At 35.2% G+C, this 26,015-nt stretch overlaps 1 protein-coding gene across 1 annotated transcript; it reads right to left on the bottom strand.

Annotated features, from left to right (window-relative positions):
• Positions 1 to 1,031: 1,031 nt before the first annotated feature.
• LOC149615311 (uncharacterized protein F54H12.2-like) lies at positions 1,032 to 2,294 on the bottom strand. The gene has a single exon (XM_089857866.1). The coding sequence runs from the start codon at positions 2,292 to 2,294 to the stop codon at positions 1,032 to 1,034; it is 1,263 nt and encodes a 420-aa protein (XP_089713992.1).
• Between the last annotated feature and the right edge of the window lie 23,721 nt (positions 2,295 to 26,015).

Genomic DNA, 26,015 nt, shown 5'->3' with positions numbered 1-26,015 from the left:
CGGGGGGTTCATCTTCAATTTCCGTTGCCTTAGGGCAACCAATTTCTTTTAAATCAATAACGTCTTTAATATTAAAAGTTTCTTCTAAAAACGCGCATTTTTCTTTTCCTTTAGAAAAATACGTGGCAACGTCTCGCGTTGCGTAATAAAAGCATGCCGATAGTCTATAAGAAGGTACGTCACCATCTCGGAAAGAAATGCCGTGGACGTATTTTGTAGTATAAAAATTGGTTCTTCGATTATCGGGGTCTACGTGGTATTCATCGTACGGCGGTTTGAAGATCCATGAAATGTCGGAGGGTGTTGATTCTACGGTAGCGATGGACAATTCTTTCGGTATAAACGTCGGACGCTTATTTTCTTAAGTTTTTCCCAAAAGATAGTCGAATTCTACCACGACTGATTAAGACATATTGGGGGAGAAAAATAAAGATCCGTACCAGCGTAGTTCTAGTTGAAGAGTGCGAATAGTCCCAATAGGGATAGGTCCTATTTATACTACCCGAGAAAACAAAGGTGGTGCGAAGATTAATGCTAATAATACCCTGTCAACTATAGTAATTACTGTCGAACATCTTTTGATTTGGTAGAAATAATGCTTTTAAACATTTTCTATATTATAAATTCGTTTTTCAAAGGATCTTTCTTGAATTTTTCATGAAAGAGGCGGAACTTTTTTTTCTTAGATCTATGTAAAATATAGGCGATGCAAAAGGGTCCGCAAGAGGAACTTGATAAGGATTGTAGTCTTCTTTTGTTATAAGACCAATTAGAAGAATTCGTTTTGACAAATATCCAAATTGATGGTACTACATTCCCAATAGCTAGTGAATCGAAGTAGTAGGCGATTTTACTTCCGTCAAAGTAGATAGCGATCCAATGAAAGCCTTCAGCCCTTTTAGGATCTAAATTTACTATTACCGATGAAGTGTAATTTTCTATTATTTTCGGTAACATGTCACTAGGGTAAACCCCTTTGAAATGTTTATAATTCTTTAAAATGGTCGTTATTTCTTGGGCATTCATTGTGTTTAACTAACAATAGAGACGTTTCTATTCTTGTCAATTTCTAGCAAAGATTGGAGTTCCGAAAATACGATACAACTGAGTGTTTTCGCGAGAGCCTTTTTAAATCCTAGCTCTAGCCTCAGCTGCCCTTGTCGAACAAGGTTCCAATGATTTGTTTGACTAGCGGAATTATCTTGACTTAAATCAAAGCAGAATATGGCGTAACCAGCTGCAAATTCTTCGAAACTAATGTTTACTCCTTGGTCACTATAGTGTGTGTCAGAGCCGCTGAAAAGAGTATAGTAAGATCGTACGTACATCCCCTTGTCAAAGTCAGGTCTTAAAGGTTTGGAAGGTATTTGTTCAGAGTTTGCAAAAAACGCTATATAATTAAGTCCGAAAGTTTCAAAATTTAAAGGGTTTTTCGAGAAAGACCCATTATACGCCTCGTGATCTACGAAACATACTAAAGACCTATTAGGGTTGGGTCCTAAATATATATTTTCGATAGAAGTAGTTAATATGTTAGGAGAAATTGTGAAAACTTTCGTTTCGGTGCGAGTGAACGCGTATTGAGCCGCTTTGACACTTAAGGCTTGCTCGTGTGCCAATAATATTTTAGGAGCGACTTGAACTTTAGGAACGTACAGAATAGCTTCGACTATTTCGTCAGGCCCCATTAAACAAAACGAAGATTTGGCTCTATAAAGTTTCAATCTTAACCCTACACCATTAATTAAGAGTTTTGAAACGTTACAAAAAGCCGAACAAAGAGCGAAATATGTTTCGAATTCTTTAGATTTCGCGCAAAACGATTTTCTTTTTAGGTATCCTTGGTTTTCCGTTAGAGAATTCATTTTCCCGGCAGTATCTTTATAAAACATAGCTGTTTGTAAATGAGAGTTCATAGCGTCGGAACCGTAAGTCGTTATAGTAGATATAAAGGCGTTAAAGGCGTACATATTAGCGGAAGTCGTAACGAGACAATCTCCAACGCATAAATCTACTCTTTCAAATTGGCTATGTCCGAAATTATTTACCGGACCAACGTTATCCGTATCGCCTATATCGCCACCATTTTCATCGGTTATTTTATTTCGAGTGTATAACATTATTAAAGAAGTATCGGTATATTCGTTACCCGTACCTGGGCAATCAAATTCGATAGGTTGATCTCCTTTCAGAGAGGTTAAAGGTTGTACAGCGATAGTTTTTATATTTTCGACAGACGTTTGCGTTGGAGGAATTGCATGTATGTCCAATTCCGAAAGAACTCCTTCAGCCATTTTTAATTTGTTTTTTTTATTACAATTTGGAGAAAATATCACGTGGAGTCTTAAACGCTAGTTTTCTTTCAGCTGTTTTTGAATGATAATAAGTATTTTAATAACATTGCTGATGGTTTTTATTTTCTATCGCCGCTGTTCGACGCATTTTATATGTAATTTACAAGACAAAGTCCCGAATTGAAATGGGGCATTTTGTCCAAGATGATTCCTTATATCTATGGTTATCGTATCGAAATATTTTTTGGATAAGGGGATATAATGCGGGGAATCGAATGTTTTGACGATCGTAGAACCGTGTTTATTTTTATTATAATCCACGGGTACGATTCTCAATATTTAATATCGCTATTTAATACTCGAGAATCATCTATAAAAACGGATCCGTCTTTATCAGACCACTTGACTCTTCTTTCGTTAGTCGACAAATAATTCAAAATATCTTTCGCGCGTGATCTTCCATTGAAAATAAATTAATCCAAGGTTGTAAAGAATTTTGTTCTGTAGGATTTGAGTCGTTCGATATCTTTGCCATAATTGTTCATAAAAAACCCATTTAGTTTTATCGTCTAAATTAACGTTGTTAATAATTTCGCGCATATCATTTTCCATATTAGTTAACGTATTGACGTCGTTGGAAACCGGAGACGATGCGGGTTTTTCATAGGGTACTAAAGTCGTTCTTTTAGCGAATTTCATTTTCTAAATAAAGATCCAATAACAGACGCGGCCAAGGGCAAAAGCAAAGAAAAGATCCCTTCGCCTTTTTGATTAATTAATATCGATCTTTTTAATTTCCAATTAACTTTTTTATTGGCGACTTTTCTTAATTTATTTTTATAATTTTTTAAAATTGTTCGAACTTAATTCGAGATTTCCGTTTAGAGTATTAAGCGCGACTTCACTTAGAGTTTCGATAAGTTCTTTATCGGCGTTTTTCAAAAGACCTAAACGTTAATTTCTTTTTAATTGACTTAAAGTGTGAATTAAATGTATATTCTTTTTAGCTGAACTTTGACAAAAATTTCGTTTCCTTCGTCGTTTTGAAGGTCTTTTACGTTTCATAGCAAGTGTTCAGTTATATCTAGATAAACGTACCTAAGATTCGAATGTAGATCCTTTTTAAGTATTCTCGTTTTAAGATCAAAGCCTCAAAGATAAAAGGTACTAAAGTAGAAAACTACCGTGCATATAAAAAATATACAGTGACGATACCTTTTATCTATGCCTACAGTTATTGACATGAAACACATTTGGGTAGTATATCTTTTTTATCTAAGCTTTAATACCGCTCTGGAGTATGTTTTTTGTGTGTACATTTGGTAAAAAAGTACATAATAACTCATAGGCCATATTTCACAGGTACAAAGTTGGTTTTTGTATTTTATCACTAAGGATCTCACCTACGTAGGTTATATAAGCATTTGCAGCTACCTGGCATTACGTTTTGTTTTTGTTGCTGCGGACCAAGACAGCTTTAGCGCAGAATGTCGGAGGTCAACAATGTTACTTGCACTATAACAAATTGTACTGCAAACCGTGTACTTCAAGTATGTGAACATCCTGAACAGGAAAGTGTCGCGGAACGCGAGTGTAGCACGCAACCGAATCATGGATCAAATGTCCAACTTCCATATCTTTTGGATGGGGAGTTTTTTATAGCACTGGGGGACCGCAACACCGAGGACAGTTCAATGAATGTTGAGTGTTTGAGTTGCCATGATAGAAAGGTTTTGAAAGCTGCTAGAACATCAACTGGTAACTTGCTCAAGCACATTAAGGTATGCTATCATTAGACAATGTACAATTCCTTGGGAGTATAACTCTACAATGGTTTCATCAGTGCATCCCAAATGCAGTGACGCGATACATTGTGTCGTGTGACGTTCAGATCAGCTTTGTAAAACTCCATGTCTAAACTTTTATAGTAGCCTAGGTTTATCCCAAATAAAACCCAAAATTGCCTTAATAAATAAACTCACTGACTCTAAGAGGGTTTCTGATTTCTATTAGTTGTTGTAGACAATAAGTAATAATGTTAAGTTGAATAGAATCGTGGCAAAGTTCTTTGAAATTGAAAGACACGGAAATGTGTGTCATAGATTCATAATCATGAAAATAGTGTGTAGCACCTTCGAAAACTTTGGGAACCCCTGATATCGTGTGAATCTTTCAACGGCCGACAACATGATGCACCATTTCGATAGTTAATTACATAAACAAGTGTATCAACAAATGAGCCAATATGGTTTCCCTTGGTTTCGTAGCATAAAGTCAGGCATTCTTCCATTTCACATCAACTGTGTTGTTCATGGATGTACGGAACTTCAGCCGCGTTTTCTCTTGACTCTTTGAAATCGATTTGAAAAGGTCTAATCCATTTTTTAAATAATTACATATTTTCAAGACATATTTTACTAACATCTGATTGGGTGCTAGCCACTACGAAGAATATACTTTAGTGCATATGGTTAGGAAACCTTGGTTATAGATTGTATATAAAGTTATACAAAATGTTTAGCGGAGTAGTTCTTGCCATTGACGTCGCGATTTGCAACCTAATCACATTTAAGATTACTTATGTATTGACATCAGTCTTAAGTAATGAGGGGTTTCTATTCAAAGGGTAATAGATTATATAGAGTTATCATGACCTTGTATAACATACTTTAAGTCCATGCCCTTACAAAAATGTTCTTAAGAATTCCAAAGGCCATTCTTTGGAACCCTATGGAGTCCTTGGGATCATTTTCTAAAGGAACAATTCCCAAAGACTTTCTTTGGAATTTCCTAAAGAAGTCTTGAGACAAATGTCCAAAGAATGTCTTGAGATTATTTTCCAAAGAAATTCTTTAGGAATTCTAGAGATAAATTCCCAAAGAAGGTATAAGGTTTATTTTCCAAAGAAACTCTTTAGAAATTCTAGAGATTAATTTCCAAAGAAATTCTTTACGAATTCTAGAGGTAAATTTCCAAACCCTTAAAAAATCTTCTTAAGAGTTCTAAAGGAATTTCTTTGGAAGCCTACGAAGCCCTTGGGATCATTTTGTAATGAAACGATTTCCATAGACTTCCTTGGAATTTCCTAAAGAATTCTTGAGATCAATTTCCAAAGAACGTCCATGGAATATTTTTCAACGAAATTCTTAAGGAATTCTTGAGATAAATTTCCAAAGAAAGTCTAGGGTTAATTTCCCAAAGAAATTCGATTGGAATTATTGAGATAAATTTCCAAAGAACGTCTATGGAATATTTTCCAACGAAATTCTTAAGGAAATCTTGAGATAAATTTCCAAAGAAGGTCTGGGGTTTATTTTCCAATGAAATACGTTAAGAATTCTAGAGATGAATTTCAAAGGGCCAGATATATTTGCAATTATGCTTTACATATAATTATCTCAAAATATTTTTACCCAAATTGTTTAGCTAAAGTTTTCCTGCATAGACATTGACTTGATGGCTAAAAAATTAAAAACGTTTCACGAAGGCTTGTCCCGTAGCTAAGGCTCAGCAAGTGCTGAAATGGTTTATCATATTTACCTATTTTTGTTTTTTTCCTTTAATAATTCGTGAGGTGTTTATGCAAAGGATAAACTAAATTAAAAGTAGAATACGCGTATTAAAATAGTTATGTTTAGATTTACAGGGAGTATAAGCTAGCAGTCGAAACTATCGCTTTTAAAAAGTAAAACTAACCTAAAATTAATTCTTTGGTGACATGTTTTATCTTTATTTCGAGCGTAATTAGAGTCCCAAATAAATATTTTTTTTTAAAAATATTGTAGATAAAATTAGGTTAAACGCTTTTCCGGTACTCAAAAAACTCTCAGTGAAAATACATTATTAAACTTAACAACAACATCTGTATCTACTGCTTGGTCATTGAATCCTCCAAAACCCACTTAGTACCCCATACATTTACACAAGGTTAAAACCTTCTGCCGTTTTCGGTTAGTTTTAAGTCGATCAAATGTCTGACTTTATAAGCAGTTTCGCACTGCATGCGAGAAGTGCCCACGCTATAATTAACTGCACTCCATGCATTGGGATATGGTTCTGCATGTGAGAACTATCCTCGTTTCTAGAAAGCTAAATTAAATTACCCCATAATCTTCCCTATATTTCCCAAGAAAATTCCAAAGTTATTCTCAAGAAAATTCCAAAGATATTTCCCAAGCAAATTCTTAACATATTTCCGAAGAAAATTCCAAAGATATTTCCCAAAAAAATTCTAAAGATATTTACCAAAAAAATTCCAAAGATATTTCCCAACAAAATTCCAAAGATATTTCCCAACAAAATTCCAAAGATATTTCCCAACAAAATTCCAAAGTTATTTCCCAAGAAAATTCCAAAGATATTTCCAAAGTATTTTCCAAAGAAAAAGAGGCCAATATTCCCCAATTTCCCAAAGAACCCCTTAAGGATTTCTACAGACATTTCCCAAGGAATTTTCTAAAGAGTTCTAAAGAAGATTTTTGTAAGGGTGAAAACATCGTCTATTTTAGGAATATATCTAAATTAAACGAGTGTAAATTGGTTACCTAATACAAATATTATTCGGATCATATTCTCATCTCTATGCATATATATACAGAGCAAACACCCTACCGTTTTAAAACAGCTTGAGGAGAAGAAAGCTGCCAGAATAAAGAATGTAGATTCTATTGGAACACATTCAAAGCGGTTGTGCTTGTATCCTCCCTCCAAAGATCAAGTAAGTACTACGATTTATCTTCACCTATGTATGTATGCGTGATTAGTTGATGACCAGCAAAGAATTATCACAATACCTAAGAATTTCTACATTTTGAATTTAATAAGAAAGTGGTGCAAGTGATTAACGGCATCATAGTTAATTTATGGTTCGCAAGGCGTAAAATTTAAGGAATGTAAAACGTTCTTATTTAGCCCAGTACAGGTCAAACGCGGTTATTTTATCCTAATGTGTACTTACGTTGCTGTTCTTCCGTTTTGCTAATTACCACATGGAACACCTTTAAAATGAGAATATAAGGTTGCAACTGTGCATAAGGGACAAAGACGTCCTTATATATGTCTTGATATTCATGTCTGATACACATTTGTACTTTCAAAGGTGGATGAAGTCATAATGGATTACATAGTGTCCGAAATGGGGCCAATATATACTGTTGAGAAGCCTACATTTCGGAAACGCCAGGAAATGGAATTTGACGTAAGAAATCAATTGGCGACTGCCAATTACGTTTGTAGAACAGCTGACATTTGGAGCTCGAATCATAAGTCATTCATCGGAGTTACCGGACACTATATCCATACCGAATCACTTAAGCGTGTATCCTTCTTACTTGCATGCCAAAGGTTGAAATATAAACACACTTACATCGAAATATTATATCATCGGCGTTATTTGGAGTATATTCCAACTACGGTTTAACAGTACCAAAACTAGTTGGAACCGTGACGGACAATGCGTCGAATTTCGGAAAAGCGTTCAGTCTTTAGTGTTCCAGACAATATATCTGACGAGGATACGTCCTTTCTGGACGATGATTATCGGACGACCATAGCTGTTGAACAGTTCCCTGAAGCCTCGGTAACCATGGAATTCGTGCAAGAGTCTAAGCTACCACAACACTTCAAATGTTTTGCTCACTCCCTAAATTTGGTTGCAACCACGGATGCCGCAAAAGCTCTCAGTGGTGCCACTTACAAAAAATGGTACAATACTGCTATAGGAAAATGTTGCGCCATCTGGAACTAACTAAGTAGGTCGTCGCAATCGTCTGATTACGTTCATGATCTTCTACCAAAAAAAAGCTGCCTACTCCATGTCCAACTAGATGGAATGCTTTCTATGAATGCCTGTTAGAAATAAATAAGGCGAAGAAACACCTACCAGCTATAGCTGATATTCTAGATCAACCTAAGTTTGAAACTGCAGATTTCGAGTTCATCGCAGAATATCTCTCAGTTATGCGTCCAATTACTGTTGCATTAGATCTTCTTCAAGGAGAGAAACAGTGTTCCCTTGGTCTGGTGCTTCCTACTTCATATCAGATCAAGCGAACATTGTCTGATATGGAGGGGTTAGAGAAATGTCACCCGTTGAAAAAGGCCGTCATTAAAGGCATAAATATGCGGTTTTCAGAAATAATTTCATTAGAGAACTCCAATAGTAATCCCTGTATATTAGCTACAGTCTCGCTACCTATGTTCAAACTAAAGTGGCTATCCATAACTGAAAAAGAGGACAAGCTAGAACACGTGAAACAACTGTTCTTGTCGGAAGCTACCAAGTTTTTCAATGAAACTAGTGCATTAGAAAGCCGACGCACCATAACCGAGAAACCCCTACCAGATGCATCAAATGGAGCAGACTCCTTCTTTTCGTTCCCCAACACTAACGACGACATTAATTCGGATGATTCTAATACAAATCCAATTACCATGCAAATACTTGCTTATTTGGAGAACAGACCCAGAGATCCCCCATGTTAAATCAATATCCGATGGTGAAGGAAATCTTTCTCAAGTACAACATAATATTACCCTCTTCAGCCGCAGTAGAACGGGCCTTTAGTTCTGGAGGCCAAATTCAAACCCCAAGGCGTAATCGATTGGATGATGATATGTTTGAAACTATGCTCATGTTAAAATATAACCAAAATACGTTGGCGTAAATGTTAAGTAAATCCTATAAATTCTACTTTAAGTAAAGCCTTTCATATATTATCGAACAACTTTGCAATCTATAATAATTTAGTATTGGACACTTAGAAGCGGTGAAATATATAATTGCCAGGATGATATTTTCCACAGTGTTATTCATTTGATTGTAAAAACCGGTTTTATATCCATTAAGCAGAAATAAAGTACCTTGATAATCTAGGGACATTCAAAGTGTTCGTTTGTTTACGAAACATACCTTTGTTGTGGTAAATATTGTGCCTTGAGGAATGCCGATGAACACTTTTTTATAGAGATGGGCCGATACCGATGCCATATCGGTATCGGTACCGATATTTGGCCTTAACCGATATATCGGTATCGGTTAAAAATGAACCGATATTTCAACCCGATATTTTTTGAAGAAAATAAAAACTTATGTTGAGAGTAGATGACGCCATAAGACCTAAACTCTGAGACAGCAGAGTTTTTCATCTATTTTTGGATAACGTAACTAGTGTCTAAAATGGGTTTTTCGTATGATAAGCCAGTTTTATAGTTTCAAGTACCGAAATTGGATCGAGAATCATCAATAGAGATGGGCCGATACCGATACCATATCGGTATCGGTTTGATATCGGTTTAATCGAAGGATCGGGTAAAATATCGGTATCGGTACGTATCGGTTTCCCAAGTATCGGATCATATCGGTATCGGTTTAAACTGGTATCGGCCCATCTCTACTTTTTTATCATAAGAGTCTTAGACCAAAGTTTGTTTCCGAAAGGGTTTAAAGGAATTATGTTTGTGGTGCGCTTTTTTTTCCAAAATGTCACGGAATATTTTAGATTGCAAATGGGCCAAAAGAACACCCCACATATGTCTTACTGACCTTGTATTGTAAAACATGAACATCAAGGTATCTCGCAGTACTTATGTTTGTATAAACCTCGATTTGAAACATACTTAAACTATGGATAAAGAATGAATAAAGAATGCGCGTGAATAAATTTGTTTCACTCTACAGGATAGGCAACTCCCTATCTCGGCGACAGCTTATTCTGTATATACTCTGTTGCAAAATCGATTGTCAGCACGCTCAAACCTAGGTCTCTATGTAACATAGCTTTGCATGTGCTGTCAAGACACCAAAAACTTCAGGATCTTCAGGATTTAAAATATCCGCGAGTTTTTTAGCTCGAGTGCACGGACCTCTAGGCCTTTGTTTCAAATACGTGTGAAATTGCCTACTTCCTACTACACGTATCTGAAACTAAGGCCTAGAGGTCCGTGCACTTGACCTAAAAAACTCGCGGATATTTGAAATCCTGAAGATCCTCGAGTTTTTTTTCTCTTGTCAGCACGCACAAAGCTAAATTGCATAGAGACCTGACTTTGCTCGTGGTGACAACCGATGTTGTAACATAGTATATACAGAATAAGCTGTCGTTCGAGATAGGGAGTTGCCTACTCTATAAATTAAAAACAAATTTCTTCACGGGCATTCTTTATCCATGCTTCAACCATGGGCTCGTGAAAGATTATTGCATAAATTGTAGTAGAAGAGTTTAGAAACATAATATACAGTAGCTTGGGGAAGCCCAAGTGTGCCGTTAAATGACACATTGTGAATTTGTAAATAGTAAGTTGATCTTAGGTATCAGATGCCAAATTCCCTAATTAAGCGTCGTTGAATGCATGGCCGCACATACGTGTTTACAAAAACAATTAAATACCACAGCAGGTACAGTGATAAACGTCAAATGCGTGTGTTGTAGTCAGGTGAGTGATATCAATGAAGCAAATAACATTAAATACATGGGTCTTTCGTTAACATTCCGTGCATTTCAGTGACATAATAAGATTTGTATCTAACAGGTACTTCAAGAATACTAACTAATAATTGAACCTTAAATCAATACATTAAGTTAAGATCGATTTACACGAAACCTGTTTCGAAATATAGCCGGTATTAAATATAATGTAAATATAATTCATTGGATACAAAAAATATACCTTTGATACTTTTATCGCACAGCTAAGAAACGTATCTGTGAAATCTTTGCTATAAGTACTCGTAGAAACAGTTAAGTTTGAGGACGTACCTATGTATCTGTTATCTAGTATCTTGTACATAGATGCAATATCGCTGAACACTGTTCATAGCCATCGTAAAAACGAAACTAGGTATCGAAATTTATCTTCTTTTATTTAGGAACGTAGATAGTAATTTTTTCATTCGGAAAAATATTAGTTCTAATTCTCCATTCCTCCGGTCAATTTTGGCTTCAATCGAATAATAGATAAGAATAAGGATTTTTGGTTGCGTCTTTGTAACTTTCTTGAAAAAATTTCCAATTATAGGGATCGATTTGTTTGAATTAAAAATTGACTTGCATTTTATCTCTTATTTCCCTAAATAAAATAAAATATTTAGAGTTTAAAGATATTTCCCTTATATTTTTATGAAATCAATTTTGTACTAAAAATAAAACTGATATAGATCTATGATGACTATATTTAGTAAATATATCGGCTATTAAATACTTTATTCTCGCTCATTAAATCGTCAATTATCATTAATATATTTTTAGAGCCGTCGTAAATAGTAATATCATCCGGTAATCGTCGAATAAAATTAATATTACTACTTTTCATCTCGTCATAAAAGGTTGCCATTCCGAATAATAATAATCAGTTTGATCAATTTTAGGTTTAAACATATATTCTAATTCTTTAATAATTCTACAGCAGAATACTGTTTTACCGCTACCGGAACTACCGGCTAACAATATCGATGCTGGATGTTCGAAAGGTATTATCATACGTCTTACCTCGAACTTTATATTAATACGAATGAACCAAAAATAAGAAATGTTATTAAATAAATAATTAACGCGCGCGCGCGCGCGCGGAAAATTAATATTAAACGCGCGCGGATTACGCGGATTTCAAGCGCGCGCACGCGGAGGGAGGTCGGTCCCACCCTCACCAAAAAAGTCCCTCTAAATATTTTATTTTAGGTATTTTGTAAGAAAAAAGACATCTGCTTCTTGACTATTTACTAAATTCTTCTTCTGCTCTAACCTTTACCACCAACGTTATCATTAAGCTGACAAACTTTTCTTGACCTACATATAATGTGGGGGGTTATTTCTTCTATTTTCAACAAAATCTTCCCTAATAATACCTTTTTCTCCTACTCTTTGGGAAAAAACTTGACAACTTTCTCTTTTGAGGGGATGGATCAAATAGTGGTTACTTCGTCCACCATAATCTATCTTAAAATCCCAAAAGTAAAGAGATGGGGTTGTTACTCGGATTCCTTTAGAGAACATGCATACATACATTCATTCATTCATGTCAATGTAAATCTTAAAACCCCTTTTTTCTTCTACTGTTCCTTTTTCTACCACCTAAATAAACTCCATTGGTGGTCAAAAAGACCACATGATTTTGGAAACCCTCTTTTACTATCTCTCTTCTTAAAACTAATATAAAGAGGATTAAGACCTATTTCGGGACCATCATTCGAGAATTTTGCTTAGTAGAATCTGGTCGAAAGAAAAGTATTTTCTAGCAAAGGTTAAAGGAAACATGTCTTCTTGAACTTGTTCCGGACTTCCTGATTGGTACGTTAAATATGCTTTAGTATTATCCTTTAAATATTACTAATTCAACTTTTAAATCTGGTGGCTCTCTCTCTCTCTTTAGTTGTATACACGGTGTTGACACCCCGTTTTCTCCGTCGCCTTTTCGATATTTGGAAGAGGATCTTCCACCTCTACGAAACAATAACTATCCAATTGAAGTAAACGTGCCACCGCCACCACCCCTCCTTCTCCGAATAACGCGGATGATGCTCTTATTTTAACTCCTTGGGTCGGTATACCCGGGCCTCTAGTTGACAATTTGAATTGTCACGCCGACGTGTAAGTATATTTAGAAATTTACAAATCTCATTCACAAATTATTTTAATTTTTTATGTTATTTTCTAGTTTGAAAGCGGTTTTTGAAGCTTATTTAGAAAGTCTTCGACCATTTATAAACGACCAAGAATATTATGAAATTATATGGGCCCAACTCGTACGATTAATCGAACATAATACTATTTTCAATCACGAAAAGTGAGAAATATTACTTTTTTTATTATTTTACAATAGAAAACTTCGTAAATTTAAAACCAATACGTTCCTCTTTTTACATTTAACAGCTATTTCCTTAACAACTGCAAGGGTTTTGCGTAAGTTTTATTATTCATATAATAACATAGATTTAAAATATATAATGTAATTATTTGTGTATATACTCATATTTATTATTATCGTTAACAGAATACAGTTGGAGATGGTTCAACTGAGGAGTTTCCGAGCACTCCTACAACTTGATCATATCGACATTCGAAAAACAATTGGGTACGGTCAGCTCGACCAAATAATTTTTGAAAACCTCTTTTCTATCACTGTCCGCTGGATTGAAAAGTATCACACTAGTTTTTATCATCATTATTAAAACATTTTGACTTTTTTGTAATTGACTAAATCTGACTAAGCTAATCGAATAAAAAGAGGTATTTTGTATTCAGCATGCGAATTGCATTTTCATTTCCATTATAGACTTACACTCTTTACAAATTTATTCGTTAAACTTTAAAACCAAAAGGTACAGTTTCGAAATTATTAGGTAAAATTCTTACTTTATCTAATATTAATCTGTATACTTTAGTTTCATCGCGAGATACAACAATATGATTTGGTAATCTTCTAATTTGTTTTGGAATACGTATTTTAAAATCAGAAGTTTCATTTTCTTCAATTTCTACGCCCAATAAGGCTTTAAGGTTTTTTATATTTATAATTTTCTCCGAATTTATATCGAGCCTAAATCCTTTCACTTTAGTAATATTATATTTTTTTCCCAGAGTCATGCTATAATTTTTAGGACCACCGCTTACGAATAATTGACAATACGCGTTCTTGCGAAATTCGTTATTAAGTTTTCTTAAATAATCTCCCGTTGGTAATAAAGGGTCTCCGTTAGGGGATAAATACAGTAGTGAGTCAGTGTCGCAATAGTAGCAGGGTTGACCAACTTTTTCTAAAGACTCTAGTAAATGTAGCCTCGCCATTGCGGTAGTGTATGAGGCGACTACTACATTTGTGTGTTTGGGTTCAATTTCGTTTCCTTCGATAGGTATATATTTAACTAGAATCGTCTTTTCGTTTAAAGTCATAATACTTCTAACTTCGATTTCGGGGTTTAATAATAATTCGAATAACTCTCGACCAGTTTTCAACACTTCCGTTTTGGTTAAAACAGTCCTTGCGCGAATTTTCCCCATAAAGAATTAAGCATCAATTTAGCCAATTACCTTAACCCCTCGTTTTTCTTAATATTATCTAAATTCAAATCGATACCTTCCATTAATTTATAATTTTTAACGTATTCTCGCTTCTCTTGTTCGGTGTTGCAATTTGATGGAAAACCGCTTGCCTCGGTTTTATCTTAAAAAGGTATCGATATATTCTTGAAATAATGCCCCTTTCCCATGGCTTTATCGTATTCGGTTATTTCGTACACTCAAGCTTCGAATTTTTTTAAATGACGTATCCTCTATTAACCGCGTGTCTAAGTTCGTCAATAACCCACGTACCGTTTAATTGCCTTTCGCGAGGCTCGTGATTACATTCCTCTTGGTTTTTAGTTTTACAACACGTGTAACACAGTGTAAATACTTATTTATTATTAATTTTCGCCGGAAGAACGGGGTGTTAGAGGCTAAACGGGGGCAAAACTTCGCATCTAAGTAACCCTTCAAATTCAAAAATGTCGGGTATATTCTCGAGTAGTATTTTGGGGTGAACTAACACGTTCATTTTACATTTATTTACATAGGGATATAAAGATGTAAAATCTAAATAATGAATCTGTTCGTTAACCCTTGTTTCGTGGAATGTTTTCAAAGTATTTACTCGACCTCCGAAAAATGATCTTTAGGATTCAAGGGTTCTTTAATTTTACTTAATAAGTTCTGGTTCGAGAGAAACTCGTCAATTTCGGGATTATTTTTCTATTCCACTCGCATTCCCAAATAGTGGACAATTTTATATTATTTAACGATTTCAGCTTGTTAATTATTTTCATTGTGCGGACCCATCTAGTATTTAAAGTTTTGCCCGGATCACCCGATATAAAATTATGTCTATTTAAAGGGAAGCAAACTTTATACCCGTGGAACCAACATCCGAAAAACTCAAACACTTCATTCTCGTACATTCCGTCAACTTTCATATTCATAGCTATTTGCCCCTCGGTGGAAAAGTGTTCGCAAGTCTGGATATTTGAAGATATCCTCGAAGTGATTTATATTGTGATCAATTTCCACTGTCAATTTGGTCGACAGATTAGCTTTGAAAACTTCCAGCAAAAGGAAGCAGCCGACGAAATAGGTGGACAATAAAACCTTCTTGAAAATCTCGTATTTGGTCTCCATGATTTCAGATACACTCCGAGAAACCCAGCGGAGTCGCGGCACCAATCGGTTGACAATCATGAAAATGAATTTCAAATTAAAAAAGATGAGGAACAGATTGATAAAAACTCAAACCTTAATAAGTCAAAAAATATTTAATTAAAATTTAAATGAAGATTAGGTGGATTGTGGAGTTTTGTAAGATAGAGTTCTAGGCGCTGACGTGACATGCCTGAGGACTATAGACTTCAAGAATTGCTGTCATTGATATTTGGTTCTCTGCTTCACGGAAATAAGAAAGCATGTTGTGTTCTGTGGACCATTTTGGATGCGTGCAAGTTTGGTTATAGTTTTCGATTCTTTTGTAACAATCGCTGATAAGTTTTAAATTTCTTAAATGAAGATCTCCGCCCTAAAAGAAAAAGCAAAATCGGTAAAATTTTGCACAAAGGTGTACAATAATAAAATAGTACCTGGTCTTCCACATCGATGACAGTATTTAGTATTCACCCTGTTATAAAAATTAAATTAAAATTTTCTCCTTAATACAAATTTTAAACTCCAACAAAATTAACCGTCCTGTTGGATGCAAAAGGAATCTAAGAAAATAAACCTCTCCAGGATTTCGATTTTGAAAGTTATATGTTTCAGCAAAAATGTCGTATCGTTCCTAGAGAATAAACAAAATGATTTTATACTTGCACTTCGCCATTGATCACTCTCCGTGTTTCGAAGCGTTTGGCAAGAAGACCTAGCCTCGCCTATCCTACTCCACATGCATTTTCTCGAGGAAATCAAACGGGGCAGCAAATTAACGAAAAACAGCAACTTGATTGCGTTAATCATCAAGTCTAAATGTGAATTCTCGATAGGACTGTTCACGAGTTCGTTCTGATTAATTCAAGGGCGAAAGTTTTTAAACCGAGCCTACGGTCTGTAAGGCAAGTCGATATATTCATTTCTATTTAGAATAATACATCGTTTCTTTTGTAATTTCACTTGGAAGAAAACGGTAGAATATGTCTTTGGCTTTACCCTTACCGTCAGGATATTACCAGGGCTCTACATAAGGCACTAGTCAAGGCATTTGACTACTAAAAAAAATGCCTTGACTACTAAAATAAATCGAAATCTGAGGGTTCACTAGTCAACTTGACTAGTAAAAAAAAATGACCCAAATATTCATAAACCATGCGTCTCAAAATAATTTTTAATAGAGCTAAACATTTGACAAGTCTATACGCGTTTTGATATAATTCCATCTTGTTTTTAAACCCCCAATTTTTCCCCCACTAGTCAGTGACTACTAAAAAAAATTGGGATAGGGGGGCTCACTAGTCAGGCTGACTACTAAAAAAAATATCCTTATGTAGAGCCCTGGATATTACGTTTCCTTAGTGTTATGTTCGTAAAACGAAATAATAATACCAAGATAAAATCACTAAGTTTATTATAGTTTAATAAACAGTCCGTAGTTAAGAGTTCTTAACGTTTACAAAGGAAGCCCGTCATGATGTGCCTAATATCTGCTTAGCTACCTCTACATGTCAACTCGTATTCTGACGTCATTTATTTTATCCCAGAGGCTCCCCCTTACGGTTGGGTCAAGGCTAATTGTTTTATATTTGTTCTGGGCCTGACATTAGCATTCCGTTACTATTTTACCGTATATGACACTTAGTTTTACACGTTTGGATTTATGTCTAAACATTAGAAGTCATTGTAGAAGTAATCTTTGTGGTTGTAGAGCTAAAACACCGAAAAAGCATTGTTGCAAGGATAGAGCTTGTCATTATCTACCCAGAGCAGGAATTTACAAAAATATAACAAGAATACATAAAAACACTATTCAATTTACAACTACCTAAAAGGTCGCGAATAAAATTGAGCCCGAATGCGATAGAAAACTTTCAAACGAAAATAACCTATAAAATACTTACCTAGCCAATTACGACTTTCATTACTTCTCTAGTATCCATGAAGGATGGAAAGTCCGAACCAACAACACGTGAGAAATCTCCGACAACCGTACTAAATTTTCAAAGGAAAGGCTGAAAGAGAAACAAACACTATTTACAAGATTTCGTAAACTATTGATTAGTAAGCATTACCAGAAGTAACATAATGGACTAGAAGTATCGAGCTAACCAAATTCTTCACTTGGCGAAAGTAAAAATTCTTGATAATACACCAGCGGTTTCTGAATTTTACTTCCAAGACGTGAGACGCTAGCGGCGGTGGAAGACCGAACTAGATTTAAGCATCCGCGTCCGTGTTCCGCGGCTTTAGATTGAGGGTAGTAAAATTTTATGGAACTCGACAAATTTTCTTTTTTCACTCTAGTGGAAGCGGCATAAAATCCTCAAACTTGTTCACTACTGCCAGGATCTATTACCAATGCTAGAGCTCTTTACTTCTAGTCCCTTATTTTACTTCTGGTATTTCTCAAATCTTTGAGAAACAAAATCAACAGGGGTAAATAACGAAAGTAGTTAGAGACGCTAGCTTCCGTAGTGTAGAATACAGTGGGACATTCAAACGTAGACACAGAAAAGAGAAAACGCATCGGTCGCGCCGCCTATAATTCAAAATAAGTATGATATTTTGCAACCAATAGCGTGGCAGCAAAGATTCGAAAGGCATGCTGGGATATCGATTTTCTCCTGTCTGCTAGTGTTCGTCTGCTTACGACTGAGTGACAACTAGGGTTAGAGTAAACTTTATTCATCAAGGTGCACTTGAATTAGAAACATGCAACTTTAAAGTTGGTAAATTCCTTATTCGATAATGAAATGGAATTAAATGTCGTTTTTGCATCCTTCAATACAGTTTTAGTTCTTTTTGTTTCTTAAGTCACAGATACAGTCGATGATCCTGTTCCCACAGTTCCCACTAAGCCTTGGCTCACTGGGCCGACTCTGTAACCGCGCACTTACGGCAGAACAAGTTTGAACACATTTTGAGGATTTCCCCGGCTTCAAATTGCAAATTGTTGACTTAGCTTTCTTCTTTAAATCGCTGTTTACTCGCGATTGAATATAATAATTATATTGGGTTGATTTATGAGACGACTTCACAACATCGACACCCGCCATTTTACTTTACCCAGAATACCTTGCGGCACGAGATTTTAAGGCAAAACTTTTAAGGTTCTGCTCTTATTTACAATACAGTTCCAAAGATGGCACTACGTTAGTTACAAATTCTATGACGTTTCAAGGTCCCACTGTATTCTACACTACGGAAGCTAGCGTCTCTAACTCCTTTCGTAATTTACCCCTGAAATCACTGTTGACTGTTGTACCAAAGTATTTCCCAAGCTTGAAACCTTTTAAGGCAGTGCTCCTATTTATAGATATTGTATGTCAGTGAGGAGTCAGTGTCTTTTTCCGCTGAATATATGGTCAACAACCATTTAATTTAATTCTACGCGATCGAAGTCATGGGTATCAGCTAGAGCTTAATGATCTCAGATAGTATCGATGCGTTTGAAATATGATGACAAAATAGACCACTCTAAAATACTAATTCTTTATTTTTCTCTAATGACCTCGACGATGGTGGATGCGTATTAAGATATAAAATAAACGAATATTAAACTTGTTCGTTTTAAATTATGCATTTTTCAGAAAGTAATCATGAAAATGAAAATACTCAATTTCACCTTGCGTTATAATATACGAATGCAAAACCAAGCAAATTTAAAATAGCGTGTTGTTGTAAACATGTTTGTATATGGCCGCAAAGTAATCAATCAATGGTCAGGAAGACCCTAATTATCTCGAATATGAATATACTCTGCGTTATTATATATATATATACATCCTAAAATCTATATCTCCGTGTTTTCAGAAGCATTCAACGTAAAGAAAATATACTAATAGTCTAAATTATCTTGACAATGTATGATTGCAACGGAAAATAACCTAGAATTGGTTTTAAATCTTACTTTTTTTGACATATTAAAAAAGCAATCAGCAAAATAAAAATTTTCAGGTGCACCTTAATAATGTCGACAATACACAAATAATATATATATATATATATATTTAAATAGTTATCAACGTAATGAAAAATGTTAAATACCACCGCATGAGCTTAAGAAAGGGCTAACGTAAAATTGCTTTTAACCTTTAATCATGAAAATTGTCAGATATCCAATAAAGATCTCGGTAGTTGCCGAACATGACGTTGCGTTTGAACTATGAGTACCATCGAAACTAACTTGGGACTAGTTTTAAAATATAGTATTGACCCTATGATTTTCAAAGCAATCAATATAATAAATAGTTTAATTTAGATGCTCAAATGATTATGAAGTTCGTCAATTTTAAATTTTATCTATATTTAACCAGAAAGTAATTCACTGGAAAATCAAGAACGATGTGATAAAATATATAATTACAAATAACTCTATCTTAGAATTGGTTTTAAGTTCTATTTCTATACAGTTCAAAGCAATCAAGGTAATAATATGCTATAGGAAAGACCTTAATAATAACGTATAATATTGATGCGTTTTATGATTAAAAAGTAAACTAAACTACGAAATATTTTTAAATTAAAAAATGTTTACTTGCTTTCATGAGCGATCAACATAACGAAAAGATTAAGGTAAACCCGAAGGTAAACCTTAATGATGTGGGAAATGGTTGTTCCCATATAATACGCGAACACAAGTAAACAATATTCAAATTTAGTATCTACATATTGTCATGTTTCTATATAGTCACGAAGTAATCAACAAAACAAAAATAAATTAACCTTAATGATGTTAACAACGGAGGATGCGATATAATGTTGTAAATGTAAGACCGTATTTCTACATTTTTCCAAAAGAAAGGAACGTTACTAAAATTTTAGATTGCCGTTAATTTACTGGTATTTTTCCATTGATTAAAAATGAAACTATTGAAGACGTATTAATTCTAATTTCATTTCTATATAATTTTAACAAATATTAAACTTTTTCCTTTTAAATAATGTTTTCGCAAAGTAATCATGAAAATGAAAATGCTCAATTTCACCTTAATGATCAGAAAATGCTGGATGCGTTATGATATACTAATACTAACAAAAAACACTTAAATACGCGTGGCTTTTGTAAACATGTTTTGTGCAAAGTAATCAACAAAATGAAAATGGTCAGGCAGATCTTAATTATCTTGAATATACACGAATACTAACAAAACGAACTTAATATTGCGTGGTTGTTGTAAACATTTTGGTTTCACCAAAATGAAAATGGTCAGGAAGACCTTAATTATCTTGAAAATAATATATGATAACAAATATATTTAGCCTAAAATCCATATCTCTGTGCCTTCTAGAAACAATCATTATAAAGAAAATATTCAAATAGTCGAAATGATCATGGCAATATTGGATGCGATTAATGTATGAGCACCAATGAAGATACTTATTTTAATCACAAGAAATTTACAAAAAAAGCCAAGTTACTCTTAAGGATCTCTGTTATGATCTTTACGTGATATTTTATGCTAACAAATGAAACTATATATAACTATATATATGAGCGTTTAAATATTTCAAACTTAAATTTAGTGAAACTATAGAAATGATATGCCAGTAATTTGTTTTAAATAAGCTCTGCTAATCTAAACAAATCACGTTTTCAATATATTATGTGCGGAAATACAATCGCTTTATCAATGGAGTCAGGCTATTTGGCTGCAAGCTAGTGCACTGCACCAAGTTGAGCAGTCCAAACACTCTTTTCTCTAATCGAAGCAACGTAGTAACTTTTAAGCCCAATGCATGTTCGTTTTGAGTAAAGGTCTGAAATATCATTTAGCCAAAGTACTCTGACACAAAATACCCGTTTGCACATAATATTGTTTTCTAAATGCTTGAAGTCAAAATTTTTTTATTGTGCCTAATCAGTGATAGATTTAATTTTGGAAGTAGGAATGGAGAACAGAGTAATGTGGGCGCGCGTCAAAGTCCCGGACCCCCTTCCCCGGGACGGAGGGGTATTAAAGAAGAGGCGAGTCAAAGCGACAGAGGTGAAAAGGAATTACGTATTTTTCGCCGTTCCCGTCAGCAACGTCATCAAAACGTAGTTTAAGTGGGCCAATAATATAATTTAAACTTTTCGTTACGTGTTGGAGGGAGGGGCTCTATACTGGGCTATGAGTCTAATGAATTAAATACTAACCGTTCTCGATTCCTGCTTCTAAAATTAAATCTATCTCTAATTTTGTCATAAAAATTCAAGCAAGCCCTCATGTGAGCGGACCCCATAATAGCGGTGCTCATTTAAACTGTATGTACAAAACTGTCTAAAAAGGGATGTCATTACGTTTTACGGTGTAGCAAATTCATCGCGAAGTTTTTCTAGTTTTCCGTGTTAATATTTTTGTTGGGATTTCTTTTACTCGTGCAAAGAACTTTGAGGCATCAAATTTATATCAGAATTTATATCTGATATAGTTATTCTAAACTATAATGCAGAACAGGCATTAATTAATTCCAGATATTTTATAAATGCTTTGAGAATCGATTACTTTTTAGTTATACTATTACGTTAAAATGCATTTATTAAGATAGTTTCGAAGCCATATTTTAAAATGCATGCAGTTGTGATAAAAAACAAGAATATAAATTATTAACCTTTAATGAGACTCTCAGCCGATGTCTTCTGAAGCGATCCAGTGACAGCGATAGAAGGTAGAACAATCACGAATATACTAATCTCTCTTTATTGAGCTATACGCTCTAAAAATTAGGGCTGAATCTACTTGCTTTCTCAATTCTTCAAGCTTCAAAACTGTTACTGTATTTCCTGACTTTCTTATTATTACGAGAATTTTAACGCTATCAAGTCCAGTTGAACCGAAAATACGTACTGTAATATTGCTCTACTAGCACCGACTGAGGGTTAAGCTTAGGCAAAGATCGGTTTAATGCTTGTAATATTGCAGTAAATGTCACTGCGCATATAACAGAGTAGCGTTATTGACTATTCTACTCTAACATTTTAATCTAGTGGAAAAAATGCCTAGCTAGATTATTCTCTGTATTTTCCTCAGTATGCGTGCAAACAAATGGTTCTTCCTTTCTACATTATCAGTGGGTAATCAACGAAATAAAACTGACCAGGTAGTTTATTATCTCCTCAGTGGACGATGTGATAAAAAACTAAATAATTATGATCTGGGCAATAGTCGACACGTTTATTAGATACTCGAAATATAATACTATGTAGCTACACTCTAAGAAATTGGAGTGTGATTTAACACCTTTATAAGTACTTTATATGCGTCCAAATTTGTCACCGTTGCAGGTGTACATTTACTCCTCTGAAGGGATTTAATCACACTTACACTCTAAGAAAATGGGGTGTGCTTTAACACCTTTAAAAGTAGTTTATATGGGTCCAAATTTGACACCGTTACAGGTGTTCATTTACACCCCTGAAAGGGTTTAATAACACTTATTTGAGCAATTGGTGGAAATGATAACTATAAAAATGTGCAACAGAGGTGCAGTTTAACACCTTTTTAACTCTTATATCGCACTGCAAGTGAATTTTTACTCTCATATTAGTGTTGTGCAACTCCTTAAAGGGTGCGGCGTAGCACCTTTCAGAGTGTCGCTTCACACCTTTAAGATTGTCGCGTAACACCTTTAAGAGTGGGAGATTATTTGGTAGGATTCTAGTACTTTTCCTAGACTTAAGAGCAAAACCGATGACTTATAAACACTATAGTAGCTACATTTTGACCACTCATGAGGCATAACCCAAATATCGAGTATGGTTTTCCTGTTTAATTAAATTTTGATTATCCGCCATTCCGCAGTATTATTATCTATCAATGCTATAATCATAGCAGGGTTCCATCTTGAGAGAACTTCATCACCTATAGGGAGGAAAGTTCTCACATGCAGAACTATACCTCTTTAAGCGAGGGTTGTTGCGTATAAAGTCATTATAACGGTTTATAAAATTCTGAAAAAGGCAGAAAGTTTTCAATTCGTACAAATGCATAGGGTATTAAATTAGAAATTAGTTTTGGAGGCTATAATATTCAAGCAGTAGATACAGACGTTCTTGTTAAATTTAATAATCTCTTTTCACTAAGACTTTTTCGAGCACCAGAATCGCGTTTAATCTAATTTGCACTACAGATTTTACAAAAAAATCCATTTAGTACTCTAATTTTTCTCAAAATAATGATAAAACATGTCACAAAAGCAAGTGGCCCATTTTGGCTTCGCAAGCTGGCCCTACCAGAGGTGGATTAGGGGAAGTTATGAACGAGCCATAGGGCTCACTGTGGGGGCATTTTATTTACGAGAGAGAGGAAGAGGAACGGCTGGGTGGGTTAAAATTCCTCCCCTCTATCAACGGAGTAAGATTAAGGTCTCTACCTGGTGGATGTTAACATAGGCGTAGAGTTTCGTAAATGTTTGGTGGGGCCCGGCCCAACCGGCCTGGACCAATACATAGATAGAATCATGCATGATGCATGCATATGATGTATATAAATTCCTAACGAATATTAAGTACTAAATTTATATATAGTACATTATATAGTATATTTATTAAGTATATCCATGTACTATGTTTTCCTCTAAAGATAATCTAGGCCGTTTTAAAAAAAATTTATCCGTATTTGCGCATTGTAATGCGAATGTAAAAATCCTTACAAAAATTTCGAGACCACTTTTAAAACTCGGGAAAATCACCAAATTAGGAAACTATGAGAGCGACTTAACCCATAAGACTAATTTATACTTGTGCTTCGAAAAACATTTTGAAAATTGTTTATCTACTCTATGGAGTTTTACCAGCGCCGCGCCTTACCAGGGATACTAGATGTTAAAAAAGGGATTATCAGCTTGAGCCTTTCACGTACGTTCAGACGAGACTGGGGCAGAGGGTTTTTTAATGGGGATCTATAACGCGCGACGCCTTGTTTTTCCCTATCAAGGACAAATTGAATTCCTATTCCGAGTATTCTCCCATTTTTTGCGTTCCACAGCGCGCCTGTTTCTCTCAGATTTCGCATCCTCCCGCCATCATCCTTGATTTGGCTTTGAATTACACTAAAATCTACAAGGCCGGTAGACTGTACTGCGCATGACACGCCGATAACTCTGTCGCAATTTCCGTTTCCCTTCGAATCCCTCTTAAAGCATCTAGTATCCCTGGCCTTACATTCGTCGCACTATTCCAAAAGCGGATTATGCTTCACACATAAAGTACGTAAGTCCCAATTTTCCATAGCTTTGGCCATAGATTTCATGACATTTCCGAAGTAAAAACAAAACACAAGAGCAAAAAACTTTTTAACCAATCAAAAGTCCCCTAACCGTAGATAACCTTTTTAATTCCGGACCAATCGGCGACGGCTATTACTATTTTTTTGAATGGGACCTCGACTCGACCTCGCCGGCGACATAACCGGGAAGCTCGAAAGGCAAATTTGCGATATCGTTCGTTAGTCGTTATATTATATTAAACGTTTTAAAGCTCAAGTTTAGAAAATTTTCGAGTCATTTAATAAGCCTTCAACTAAATATTATAAGATTTTTTTAATTTCAACAGAAAAATAGCTCTGCGAATAATAGTAGACTCGAAAACTACACTAAGCTTCGGCTAGGTATCGGCGGTATCCCGAATTCCCGATTCCCGAGCCGCCAGCGGCTGGGCTCGCCGTAGCCGCGAGAACAGAAAATATCCTAATAAAAATCAGATACACGGCGTCTTAAATAGTCTAAGCAAAAGCTACCCAGATTTATATGATTTTCGTGCCTTACTCCCAAGTAATCTTTGGTATTGTGTATAGTTTTAACCAAAGCTTTCAGTCTTTATAGTAGTTCCCTAATTTATGTATGTACCTGGTTAATCGGTTCTTAAAGCGGAAGGATCACAAGGATCCGAAGGAGCCGCCCTACCGAATTATATTCCTCCGCATAAGGGGAGGGGGTTCTTTCCCGGAGCTTGAAGAATATCGTGTAGCTCCTCCAGGCACAATGACACATGATACTTACTTCATGTGTAAAGCCTAATCGGCTTCTGACTATACTAGACGAGAGCATGCTAAAACGGGTTATTTTAAGAAGACCAGTTGCACTTTTCAATCCCATCCCTCATTCCTTCCATTATTTGTGTCATCGGTATCTAAATTTAATTGACGTGAAAACCATGAAAACCAGCCAATCTGGTTAGGATGGGCTGCCAGCCGCTGCTGCCTTGACCGGTCAACTCACTTTCTCAACACTTTTAGCCACATCGTATGATGTACATCTACGATGTGGACATTAGTATGACCTGCCCTGTTGGCAGTGGCATTGTAGGAGAATCTCTGTACTGCCCTCTTTGTACTGCCTTTGGCAGTAATAAAAGTTTCTTTCCTCATTGAAGGGAGAGTCAATGGGAGCTGATGGGAGAGGATTGTGGTGAGGTTATATTTTTCGTTCGTCATTGAAGTAAGAGTTAATATGAGAGGATTAAGCATTGCATTAAATTGTACTAGTAAGGCTAAGCATTGTTTGTTTCACATTTGCTCTATGTTTCAAGCGAGAGAGAGAGAGGATTATGATATAGCCTTAAAATGGAAGGTTTAAT

Source organism: Phalangium opilio, unplaced genomic scaffold, assembly GCF_054372755.1.
Source record: "Phalangium opilio isolate 3A_F unplaced genomic scaffold, DU_Popi_V2 ptg000225l_1, whole genome shotgun sequence".
NCBI classification, from domain to species: Eukaryota; Metazoa; Arthropoda; class Arachnida; order Opiliones; family Phalangiidae; genus Phalangium; species Phalangium opilio.
Note: the sequence above shows the minus strand (reverse complement) of the source record. Positions and strands in the feature narration are given on the sequence as shown.